Source organism: Notamacropus eugenii, chromosome 3 (genome assembly GCF_028372415.1).
Source record: "Notamacropus eugenii isolate mMacEug1 chromosome 3, mMacEug1.pri_v2, whole genome shotgun sequence".
NCBI lineage: Eukaryota > Metazoa > Chordata > Mammalia > Diprotodontia > Macropodidae > Notamacropus > Notamacropus eugenii.
The window spans coordinates 202,398,424-202,411,398 of NC_092874.1; the positions used below are offsets into that span (position 1 = coordinate 202,398,424).

The 12,975-nt window shown below is 39.3% G+C and overlaps 1 protein-coding gene across 1 annotated transcript in view; it reads left to right on the forward strand.

Moving 5' to 3' along the window:
• Nucleotides 1-12,975, forward strand: part of TSPAN11 (tetraspanin 11) — a 159,896-nt gene that overhangs the window by 43,105 nt on the left and 103,816 nt on the right. Inside the window, exon 2 of the mRNA XM_072654004.1 lies at nucleotides 3,502-3,596. Coding sequence (XP_072510105.1) covers nucleotides 3,510-3,596 — 87 coding nt within the window. The 5' untranslated portion in view covers nucleotides 3,502-3,509. The remainder of the gene's footprint in view (nucleotides 1-3,501; nucleotides 3,597-12,975) is intronic.

Sequence of the window (12,975 nt, forward strand, 5' to 3'; positions counted from 1 at the left end):
CTTCAAATGGTGATTGCATCTTCTATGTACCTTATAGTTTGAGAGAGGTTTTGTAAACAGTATTTTATTTTTTCCAATTACATGTAAAGATAGTTTTCAACATTTATTTTGCAATATTTTGAGTTCAAAATTTTTCTCCCTCCTTCTCTCTCTTCTCCCCTCCCCAAGACAGCAAGCAATCTGATACAGATTATACATTGTACCTTATAGTTTTAAAGAGTGATTTAGAATATTGATAGATTAAGTGACTTGCCGAAAGTCATACAACCAATTGGTATCAGAGATAGGACTTGAACTTCATAGTCTTGGCTCTAAGACCAGATCCTCTGTGCCATGCTACTCCCTTGTCAGAAGTGATAGGGGAAGTGTGTGTGTGTGTGTGTGTGTGTGTGTGTGTGTGTGTGTGTGTGTGTGTGTGTGTGTGTAGGTATGAGAGAGACAGAGGGACATGGAGACAGAAATTTAGAAGTCTAACATTATCTTTGGAAGGTCTGTAAATACACATCTCCAAATGAAACAAAGATTTTCTTTTTTTCTCGTGGATGATGCATGTGAAATACAAGGAAGAGCTATGCTGAATTTAAGAATAACTAATTGTAGGACAATCTGAATCCAGGGTTCAGGAAGACAGGATGTCAGGAAGAAACCATTAGAATTCAAAAATGGCACTTGTTGGGGCAAGGGAAAGTAAGGAGACAGAGGGGGAAATGGGTAATGGGAGTTCACTATGACTTCTGAATTTGAATGAAAATAAGACCTTAAAGGTATATTGGGGTTGGATTTTTCTTGATAGACAATCACCTTGGAAGGCAGTGGTTCTCACTGGTCCTGCCTGGTCCTCAGGCAGAATTATCCAGGACAAAGCCAACCTACCTTTTAAAAGAAATCCACCATCCCTAGTGTCAACATTTCCACCATCACAGTTCTATAATCACCTCAACAAAGATTTATTAAATTCTAATCTGTGAGCAAGGCACTGTGTGCCCTTCCCAGGATGTAGGTATACAAAAACAAAATAGTTCTTGGATTCAAGAAGCTTATCTTTTATATTGCAGGGAGGGAGAAGTGGAATATGACATATATAGAAATAAATGCAAAATACTTTGAGATAGAAGGAAGCGCCTATAAAAATGTAGAGAATCAGAAAAGGCTTCAAACATAAAGTGACATCTGAGCTAAATCTTTAAGGAAGCTAGGAATTTTAAGTAGTGCAGATGAGAAGAAATTGCTTTCTAGGCATGGGGCGAAGACACAAAGGTAGGAGGTGGAAAGTCAAGTTCAGGAAAGAGTTAGTATGCCAGTTTGATTGGAACATATGGTGCATCAAGAAAAGTAATGTTAAGTAAGTCTGGAGAGGAAAGTAGGGGGCCAGATGACAAAGGGTTTTAAATGCCAACAGAGTTTGTATTTTATTCTAGAGGTGATAGGGGGCCGCTGAAGGCTTTTAAACTTGGCAGGGAGGAGGGGGGTGCATTAGGAATATCACTTTGGCAGAGAGAGACTGGAAGCAGCAATACTAGATGGGATATTATTGCAGTAGTCCAAGTAAGTGGTAAAGATGGTCTGAACTCCATTTGTGGCAGAACAAATGGAGACAAGAGAATGACTGAGAAAGAGGTTATAGATGCAGATCTGCCAGACTTGGCTATTGTTTTGACATAGGTATGAGGGGAAAGAAATAATTATGAGTGACTTTGAGAATAAATGATAAGGTCTTCAACAAAAATAGACAATTTTGGAAGAAAAGGCACATGGGGAGGGGTAATAAGATAATGATTTCCATTCCGGGCACATTGTGTTCATTATTGTGATGATTGTGATCCGGGTGCAGATGTTCATCAGAGAGTTGACAATGCAGGTGTACATTAGGGGTAAATTTTGGGAGTTAGCATAGAAGTGATAATCTAGCCAATGGGATTATAGAGTTACTATAGAAGAGAAGAGGGCCCAGCGATAGCCTTGAGAGATGTATGTACTTAGTGTGAAGGAGATGGATGATGGTCCAACAGAGGATATTAAGAAAGAAAGGTCAAACTGGAAGGAGAAGAATCAGGAGAGAGCAGCATTATGGAAGCCAAGGGAAGATAGAATATCCAGAAGAAAAAATGACCAAATAAAAACCAAAAGCTGCGGAGAGGTCAAGCAGAAATAAATCTAGACAAGGCCATTGGATTCAGCAGTTAAGATGCTTTCAGGCAAGTGATGACATTGGAAACCATATTGGAAGTGATTAAGAAGTGAGTGAAGTAGGAGAAATTGGAGGCAACAAGTACAAAAAACTTGTAAAAGTTTGACTTTGAACAGGAAAGGAGATGTAGAATGGTAGCTCAAGAGAATTGCAAGGCTAAGTGAAGGATTCCATTTGTCTTTGTGTATGATGGAGACCTGGAAATATTTGTAGACAAGGAGGAAGGACAAAGTCATTAAGAAGAACTTGAAGGTGAGAGAGAAGCAATTATTGAATGGTCAAGGTCCCAGAGGAAAAGAAGGGAATGAAATCAAGGGCCTCAATCTAGCCTCAACAAGTACAAGGTCAACAAGATCAAGGAGGGGGAACGTAGGGTCATTTTGAGCTGTGGAATAAGGGAAAGAAGTAGCTCACAGAAAATGGCCTCTTATTGTAACACTCACTCTAGGCCACTTCCCCCAACTTGCATTAACATTAGCAAGTTGAGTCCACCAAAGGTAGCTGCTACCTCAGGTTGTAGGTGCAGAGGTGAAGAACCTGGGGCCTTGAGGTCACATGTGGAATTTCTACATCCTCAGGTGCCACCTTTGAATCCCAACTTCATCCCCTTAATAAAAGGATTTGTTCTTTAAAATCTGAACTCAGTCAAAAGGCAGTCACTGAGGACCTAGAAGGTCACATGATGCCTTGAGGTCCCGGGTTCCCCACCCCAGTATCCTGTGGGGAGCCACTCCTACTACTACAGCTAATAAGCCTCAACCAGTGTAATCTCCTTTAATAGTCATACCATTAAACACAGTTAGCTCCTAGCAAAAAGCATTTGCTCAGCTGGCATGACAGAAATCATAGTTGCAGAGCGTCTCCCACCTGCCATAAATCTGGGATGCATTCTGCCACAAACACACACAGCATCCGTGGAAAGAGGGGGCTCAAACTAGCAAGACACATATGTAATATAGACATGCAGCAAAGGCAGTTCAACTCCTGTTCCTCTAAGGCCTGAAAGTCTTTAAACAACTCCCCTGGGGTAGAGCACCACTGCTGAGTGGGCTGCTCATCCAGGTTCCCCAGGGTCTTATCTCTATTGCTGGAATCTCAATTGCCAGAGCTAGCTCCTTGAAACTGTTTCTTCCCTAGTGCAGAAGGGGTGGGGGTGAGAGTGGGGACTGATCTGGCACTTTCAGTTCCTTGAAAGAAAGTTTTCTTGAGGATCATTTCATGGAATCAGAGAGACTGAGACAGAAAGAGACGCGCCAGGGAGAACATCCTCTGTGATTGGATTCTCCAACCTTTGTATCTGTGTTTTCTTTTAGAAACCACCATGAACCATTTCAACAAAGCTGAACAAGATGACTGGCTGACAGTCTACTTGAAATATCTCCTCTTTGTGTTTAACTTCTTCTTCTGGGTAAGTGAATTCTATCATCAGACCCTCTCCACTCTTTTCCCTGACCTTCAAATGTTCTAAAAGCCACCATCACGTTATTGAATCACCACTCAGATTATTTCTCCCAAAGAGCACTCATGGGTAAATTTTGACTTGTTTTCAGAGGTATCCATGTTTCCTGCAGTGGCCCACAAAAACAATTCACTTATAAGGTTGACATAGACTGTCTGCAGGATGGCATCAAGATTGGAGATTCACCAAAATGGTGGATTTTCCCTAAGGAAAGATGGGGCTTTTTCTTTCACAAGTTATTTGTGAAGAATGTGACACATTGAAATCATGGCTCAGTTTTCGATGGAGGCTCATTTGTTTTTTCCTGATTAATATTCTAACCCAGAATCAGATGGAAATGGTAGGAAATGGAGCCTAAAGCCTAATGCTTTAGATGATTTGTGCTGGAGTAGTTTTCAAATTTAGTAGCTCATCTCAGGAAAAGAACCAGAGGTTCTAAACATGGTTTGCACCTGTGTCCACTTGTACCAAGTAGAGAACTGAAGTAATTATCTCAGTAAACAATTAATTAATATAACAATTGTCCAAAATGACTGTATTTGCTTACAATAAAACTGCACTCATTAGGCTTACTCTAATTCTGGATTGATGATAATTTAGGCAGAATACATAAAATCATAGTATCTCAGATTTGAAAAAGGCCCCACAGCCCATAAGGGAAACTGAGGCTCAAAACTGATGCTATCTGACTCCCAGCTCTGTATCCTTTCTAATACCTCATGACATATTTCTTTTAAAATAAAGAATCATGATTTCTTATTCTGTTAGCTTTCCTTGGACATAAAATCAGTCTAAGTTTGGTAGCTTATTTTTAAAACCAAATATTTTGGAAATTAAAGAATTCTTCAATGTACCTTAAATTTCTCTGGTCTCTAATTTTTGAATGCTAAATGACTTTACATTTATTATGTGCTGTGATGCTTTCATCTGAAAAGGAGCTGAGGTTTCAGGACAAGTTTTGTGAATATTTTTAATTCCTCCCAAGAGGAATTCATTCCAAAATAAAATGAGCTGTCTGTAGAGGTTGTGATTTTTCCATCACCAGAAGTCTTCAAGTAGGAGCTGCGTGATGAGTTGTGAATGTTGTAGAGAGAATGCATGTTTCATATGTGGTTGGAAATAAATGATTTCTGAGTTCCCTTTCATCACCATGCCTTGATGCTTCTATCAGAGCCTTAACTAGGAATGCTTGCAGCTGGGTTGGAAATAGGATTGGGGAGAACAATGCTGCTGGCAGAGGAGATGGGGAGGAGGTGGTGGTGACAATGCAGAAGTCAGACCAACCACAGGTGCAGTTGCAGAAGAAAAAGAGATTATTTGACCGCCAGTGTAATCCACCACTGCCCCCTAGTGGTTAGAAATAGATAGCAAGGAGTGGGGTACCAAAGTGATGGAATTCTTGGGGACAAAAAATGGGGTCACACCATAGAGCAGAGGTGTCAAACTCAAATAGAAACCAGACCACTAAACCATACATAAGGATCCCTGCATATTGACTTAGAAAAGCATATGCAAAGATTATCTAAATTCTATTTTTAAAATTTAACTTCTTAAATATTTCCCAATTGCATTTCAATCTGATGTGGATGGGAGCACTGGGGAACGTCGCAGCATATTTGACATTTCTGCTGTGGAAATTGCCACGGGTTGACAGAGGAAAGAAATCACAAGGACAAGTCTCTTCAAAGTGTGGATCGCAGGAATGGCAATCTCCAGACCACCGCAAAGAAGTCCCCAAGGGCCAGTACCTTGGACATTTCCCCGTAACTCTAGTTAGAGCTCTGAATTAAAACACCTCTTATATTATAAATGGTTTCTATGGAAGAATTTCTGTCGTTGCTGATACCCTACAGAGCAAGAGATTGTGGTGAGAAAAGAACCTCATTGAGTCAGCTGTGAAATAAGAGGTAGAATTCTTTATATCTTTCTAATATATTTGATAAGAGAACCAGGATCCGAATGACCCCCAAAGGCCAAAGCAATAGTCTGGACCTGATACAATGACATTTATTAGGGATGAATGTAAACTCTTACCTTTGGGGTAAAAATCAACTTCACACATAGAAGGCAGCTTGGTGATTCAGTAGACAAAAGTCAGGAAGCCTTGACTTCAAATCTCAAATATCCTGGCTAGCTACGATCTTGGGCAAGTGCTTAACCACCATTAACCTCAGTTTTCTCATCTGTAAAATGAGAGATGAGAGTTGTTGCAATAGTCAAATAAGATAGCAACATGTACAATGCTTTGCAAGCCATAAAGTGTTATATAAATCCTATTATTATTATAAGGTAGGAGAGGGCAGATTACATAAGGGTGCATCTGAAAAAGATTTATGGGCTTTAAAGGATTGTAAACTCAACATTAGTCAATAGTATAATGTGACAGCTAAAAAAGACAATAATCTTTGACTGAATTTAGAGACAGTTAGGTAGGTAATTGTTTCAATGTGCTCTGCCCACATTGGTGCCCATTCCATTCTGGGTCCCACAGGGCATCTGTCTGAGGGCCATGAGGGTAGTAAAAGGGCTTCAGGTCATGCCATGAAACTGGGAACTGGGAAAAGTAGACTGGAAAAGAGAAAAATTATCACAACTGTTTGAACAACTATCATCTGAAAGGATGAGAACCAGGAACTATGAGTTGTAGAAACTACTTTCTTTTTTTAATTTTATTTTAGACTCATACACCAGAATGTAAATACAGAATAAAGAAGGCAACCAAAAAATATATTATAAACTTAAATATTGGAACTTAAATACAAAGTTAAGAATAAAAAAGGCATGTCATGTGCATAGCAGAACATAAGAGAGGATTCAAATTGTGTAACTATATATTTTCATTTCAAGAAAGCCTATATGATAAATAATATCTGTTGTGTGGAAAATTGCCCATCTTTTCTTTGCATCCTTGTGAGTTCTTTTGTTTTCTGTTGTGCACTTTTTATTTTGTTCTTTTTTCCCTCTCCCTCACCCCCCAGAATTCTACAATAAAATTTAGATACGTTTCTCTACAGCTATAGATATATACATACACATACACATATATATAGACATATATATATAGACATATATAGACATATACTTTCCCAAACACATTCTACTCTTGATCTTTGTTTTTTATGTTTGTGCATGTCTCTTGTTTCCCATCCCTCCTATCTCCTCTACTTTACTTCTACACACTATTTTGCCCTCCTATTATTTGCTTACCCCCCTCCAAGGATGCCTCCTCTATCCTCCCATTCCCATAAATCTAAATACTCATCTATACCCCCCTTTACCTATTCCCTTCCCCTCCCCTCTAAAGATCCCTCCCTTATCCTCTCCTCCCTCTCTATGCCTCTACCATTTTATTTTTTCTGAATTTACAAGACTATTATATTCTTCTAAATATATATGTGTATTGTTCCCTCTTAAACCCATTCCTGATGAAAGTAGGTAATCAGACCTACCAGCCCTCTTCCGCCATCTAATTCCTCTGTATAGAAGCTTCCTTTTGCACCTCATTTGTATAAAATCATGACTCTTTTTAGCTATTCCTAAATAGTTTTACTTTTTAAATTCATATCCTAGTCAGGTTTTCCCCAGTCTTACTTATGAGCTGCCCAATTATTAATAAGAATCTTAGACACACATTTTACATTTGGTATATAACAAGTAAAAAGTAAACAGTAAACAGTCTGCCGTTATGAATCCCTTATAATCAATCTTTGGTATGTACCTTATATTTCTCTTGGTTCTTGTGTGTAAATCTTCTATTAAGTTCAGGATTTTTTTTAACAAAGTCTTAAAAGTCTGAGAGTTTATCAAATGTCCATTTTTTAATTCAGAATAATACTTAACTTTACAGGGTATGATATTTTCAGCCAGAGCCCCAGTTCTTTCACTTCTCGATATATTATGTTCCAAGACTCACAGCCCTTTAATGTCTCTGCTGCTAAGTCTTGTGTGAGTCTAATTTTGGCACCACCATATTTAAATTGTTTTAATCTTGATGCTTTTAATATTTTATCCTTGAGCTGAGAGTTTCAGAATTTGACTTTGATATTCCTATGTGTTTTCCTCATAGGATCTCTTTTAAGTTGTGGTCAATGGGGTTTTTTCTATTTCTACTTTCCCCCCTTGTTCTAATGCTTCAGGACAATTTTCTTTAATTATTTCTTGTATTATTGTATCAAGATTCCTTTTTTGATCATAACTTTCAGTTAGTCCAAGTATTTTTATATCTTCTCTTCTTGATCTATTCTCCAAATCTGTTCTTTTTCCTATAAGATGTTTCACTTTGCCTTCTATTTTTTCATTATTCATGTTTTGGTTAATTATTTCTTGATCTCTTATAATTTCACTGGCTTCACTTTACCCAATTCCAGTTTTCAAGATGTCATTTTCTTTTTTAAGATTCTGGATTTCCTCTTCTTAATAGTTGACTTTCCTTGCATAAAATTCTTGTTTTTCTTGGATTATACTTATTTTTTCTTTAGTCTTTCCTTCATCTCTGCCATTTGGTTTTTAAACTCATTTTTAAGATTTTCTATAAATTCTTTTGGGGCAGGTGACCATTTGATATTACTCCTTGGGAGTTTCTTTGCTTCAATATCCTCCTCTGAAGATGAACCCCAGTCATCTCTATTTCTATAATAGCTTTCTATGTTTCTCCTTTGCCTGTGCATTTTTGTGGTAATAGCTTATTTTTCATAATTGCCTCTAGCCCTGGGGTTTGGGAAATGATCCCTCTTGCTCCAGTTCTCCCCTTCTGCCTGGAATCAAAGCCAAACCTCCCAACCTCCTGTAAGTGTTCACAGCCAGAGGCATTCAGCCCCACTGCTTCTGCACTCACTGGTCGTGTGCTGGTTCTTCTCATCCCCATCACTCTTTGCAGCACAGCTGGGTCTGGCGTTCCTTATCAGCAGAGATTCCTTCCATCTTCCTTGGCTCAAGTGCCCAACTCCCCCCACTGTCTCAAGGGTGAAAGTTCCTGTGACTGGGGCCAAGGCAGGCTCTCAAACCAACTAATCCTATGGCTTACTGCTTGTTAAGAAATGGACCCTAGCCTGGAGATGTTTACTGTTCACTGGGACCCAACTTTGTCCTGGGATTTTTCTTCTGATCTTCTCAAATTGTCCCAGGAAGACTGCGGTTCTTACTTATCTCCAACCAAACTTTGTTCGCCCCAAGATACTATTTTAACTCTTGTGTGGGGGAAAATCTTGAGAGCTTGGAATTTTCTGATCTACTCCGCCATCTTCCCAGAATCCTCTCCAGAAACTCCTTTCAACATAGTATAAGGAAAACCTTTTGTCCAAAAGTGGAAAGAGCTACTCTCAGATGCAGTGTCCTTCCATCCCCCACCCCCACCCCCACAAGAGATCCTAAAGCAAAGGTTAATGAGGTTGTTTTGGAGGAGACTCTTGGTCACCTTCTGGATAGACTACATGGCCTCAAGTCTCTTCCAACAAAAACCTTTGTTTTGGTGATCCCTTCGTCCACTCCCTCCCCAAGAGAACGAGATCTCTCTGATGAAGTTATCTTAGAGCACTTTGTACAGATTTCTCCTTTGTTCTCCTTTTAGAATATTTATTTGTGAATATACTTCCACTTACATTGAACTGTAAGCTCTTTGAAGGCAGGGACTATATCATATGTATATTTGTATCCAAAGAACTTTGCAGATATTAAGTATTTAACAAATGTTTTAGAATGATTCCCATTTACTGAGGCATGGAGAGGAAGGAGACGGGAATCTATAACACTGAGGGCTAAAAGGAAAGGAAAAGAATCCTTTCTAATATTCAGAGCTATGAAGCACAACCACATCCTGTTTCTGAGAGCCAGCTGGGAGCTTAATTACCAATTATTACATTGTTTCTATGGGAAACTGTGGTCTGAATGCCAAATAAAAAATTTACAAAATGTTTTTTGGAACTGAACTCATTCATAAGTTAGGGACTGCCTAATTTTTTTCCTGTAGACGGGAACACAAAGTAATTATTTCTACATTGTGGTGTCAAAAAAAAATTCAGACTGAGTAAATCAGATAAATCCAAAAGATGTTACTTTTTAAAACAAGAGGAAACATAGTCAAATTTGCCTACCACTGTTCCAATTCTGTATAGCACAATTTTACATTTTTATAGGTTTAAAATGGATTAAGCAGTAGTGGAAGAACTTGAAGAATGTGAAAGCATTTTGTCGTTGCTATGTTTAAATTCTCAGACTGCAATATCTATGTTTTACATTCCAAAACATTTTGTTTGCTTCATAAATGTCCTTGTAATTTCCTACGAATGTGTTGTCATAGCAATTCTAATTGTTAAAATTACTCCAAGATGGATGTGTTGGTCTTCCTCTCCAAAGGAACGTAAGATACTTCAGTTGATAGTTTTTATTTTCTAAAACACTAAGAACAATTAGATAGCTCTTTGCTGATTTTACTTGGTAGAAACTCTAGTTCTCAAAGTCTTAACTTGTTTACCTTTTCTCTACCTTAAGGCTTTTTACCCACTTTCAAAGCCAGTCCCTTAACAGTTTACCCTCAGCTACTTTTTAGAATACAGCTGTTACTTTCTCACTTAGACACCTCTGCTATCACCTTGAGCCTGAAATGATCTAAATGTCTCTGTATCATCCATCAGATCTTGGCTTTATGTACCTATATAACCCTTTCCTCTCTCAAGTGTTACTTTTTAAAGGGGACGGTGGGGCACTGAGCCTATCCCTAGCTGTTACTAATTATCTCATTAAAAGAGAATATGGCTTAAAGGAGTCATATTCATTCATTTTTAAAGTCCCCTTTACTATTTTAGTCCCCTCTACCCTCATCTGAACATGTTTGTGGAGTCAGGAAGATCTGAGTTCAGATTTAGCCTCAGACACTTACTTAGCTGCGTGACCTTGGGCAAATCACTATTTGCCTTAATCCACTAGAGAAAGAATTAGCAAACCATTCCAATATCTTTGCCAAGAAATCCCCATAGACAGTATGACCTATGGGGCCACAAAGAGTTGGACATGACTCAACAACAGTTCCTAGAACATGATGAGCAATCTAATATGCTCCAGTGAGTTCACAACATATAACTATCAACTCCCTTATGCTGAGCTTTATACTTCTACTAATCTAGCTAGGGCAGCTAGGTAGTATCAGGCATGGAGGCAGGAAAACTTGAATTCAAATCCAACCTCAGACACTAACTAGCTATGTGACCCCAGGCAAGTCACTTAAAAAAAAAAAATCCCGCTTTGCCTCAGTTTCCTCATCTGTAAAATGGGGATAATAATAACATCTACCTCCCAGGATTATTGCAAGGACCATTTGTAAAGTGTCTGGCCTGTAGTAAGTGGTATATAAACATTGCTGTTGTTGAGTTGTGTCCAACTCTCCATGACACCATTTGAAGTTTTATTGGCAAAGATACTAGAGTGGTTTGCCATTTTCTTCTCCAGCTCATTTTACAAATGAGGAAACTGAGGCAAACAGAATGACGTGATTTGCCCAAGATGCTCTATTAAGTCCTCTCTAGTTCTAAACTCTATGATCTTTTGTAAAGGAATGAGCAACAGTTGAAGCAGCCCTGGAGTCAAGAAGACCTGAGTTCAAATCTGGCCTTAGACACTTACTAGTTGTGTGACCCTGGAAAAGTCATTGAACCCTGTTTACCTCCGTTTCTTCATCTATATAACAAGCTAGAAAAGGAGATGGCAAACCACTCCAGAATCTTTGCCATGAAGACCCCAAAGGGTTCATAAAGGGTTGGACACAACTGAACAACAGTTGGATGATAGACAAGGCATTTTGCAGTAGAGGTAAATATAGAGATGAACTAAACTATAGGGTCAAAACTGTGAAGAGAGGAAAGGTAAGAGCAGGGATATAAACCAGGAATATAGGGAGATGGGGTGGAAGGAAGAGAGATGGAGGTTGGGATGAGGATTAAGGATAGATTTAGAGTGAGTGAGGGAGAGAAAGAGAAATGACAGCACAGGAGTTCATGACTAAAGAGGGTAATGTCAGTGTTCCAGATCAAGGAGGTGGTACAGATTGGGATGATGATGAAGTCTAGGGTGTAACCATACCTGTGGGTGGCTGAGGTAAATGTAGGACATGGGAACTGAGAAGGTGGATGACCCCACGTCTAAGGCCAGGGGATAGGGAAGGAAAGGAAACCTTTGACTCAGGTATCAGCACCTTGAGTTAAAGTGGAGAGGAAAACCTGGATATCAGTAGATGGCAGCAACAAGGGGAAGGAAGGAAGGAAGGAAGGAAGGAAGGAAGGAAGGAAGGAAGGAAGGAAGGAAGGAAGGAAGGAAGGAAGGAAGGAAGGAAGGAAGGAAGGAAGGAACAAAGGAACGAAGGAAGGAACGAAGGAAGGAGGGAGGGAGGGAAGGAAGGAAGGAAGGAAGGAAGGAGGAAGGGAAACAGGCATTTGTTAAGTACCTACTATGTGCCAGGCACTGTTCTGAGCACTTTACAAATATAACATTTGACCTTCACAACTACCTGGGAGGTAAGTCACATTGATGCTAGTATTTATATAGCACTTTGTAGTTTGCAGAGTGCTTTACAAGTATTATCTCACCTTATCCTCAAAACAACCCTGGGAGATAAGTACCATTCTTATCCCCACTTTTTGTTCAGTCCTTTCTGTCATGTTGGATTCTTTATGACCCCATTTGGGTTTTCTTGGCAAAGATACTAGAGAGGTTTACCATTTCCTTCTCGAGCTCATTTTACAGATGAGGAACTCAGGCAAACAGGATTAAGTGACTTGACCAGGGTCACACAGCTAATAAGCGTCTGAGGTCAGATTTGAACTCAGGAAATTCAAGACTTGCCTGACTCTAGGCCCCAAGTTTTATCCACTACACCACCTAGCAACCGTTTAGAGTTGAGGAAACTGAGCCTGACAGAAGTTAAGTGACTGTGAGCTCTGGCTTACTCAGCTAATAGGGATAAGGTGTCACATGGAGAAAGTCAAGTTTCGATGATCAGAAAAATGTAGAAAGGATACAAGAGAAAAACACTAAGGATGAAGGGAGCATTTTTTTTTTAAGCACTAGACAATGGATTCCAGCTGTCAGGGTAGAAGGAAAAAGCAGTGGAGGATGTAGAATTGGGATGTTGGAATAAAATAGATGAAAGATAAAGAAACAAAGGGAATGCATCAAGAAATGACAGGAGAAAGGGCTTCTTACCTTAACAACTCCAGGTTCTAGGAGTTAGGGGAGCAAGAGAAGACAATGAAACACCACTGATAATCAGTTGATCAGAGCAAGGGACAGGAAGGGAAGGTCCTTGTGAGGCTACTAATCCTGCACAGTACGTGGCTTTGGT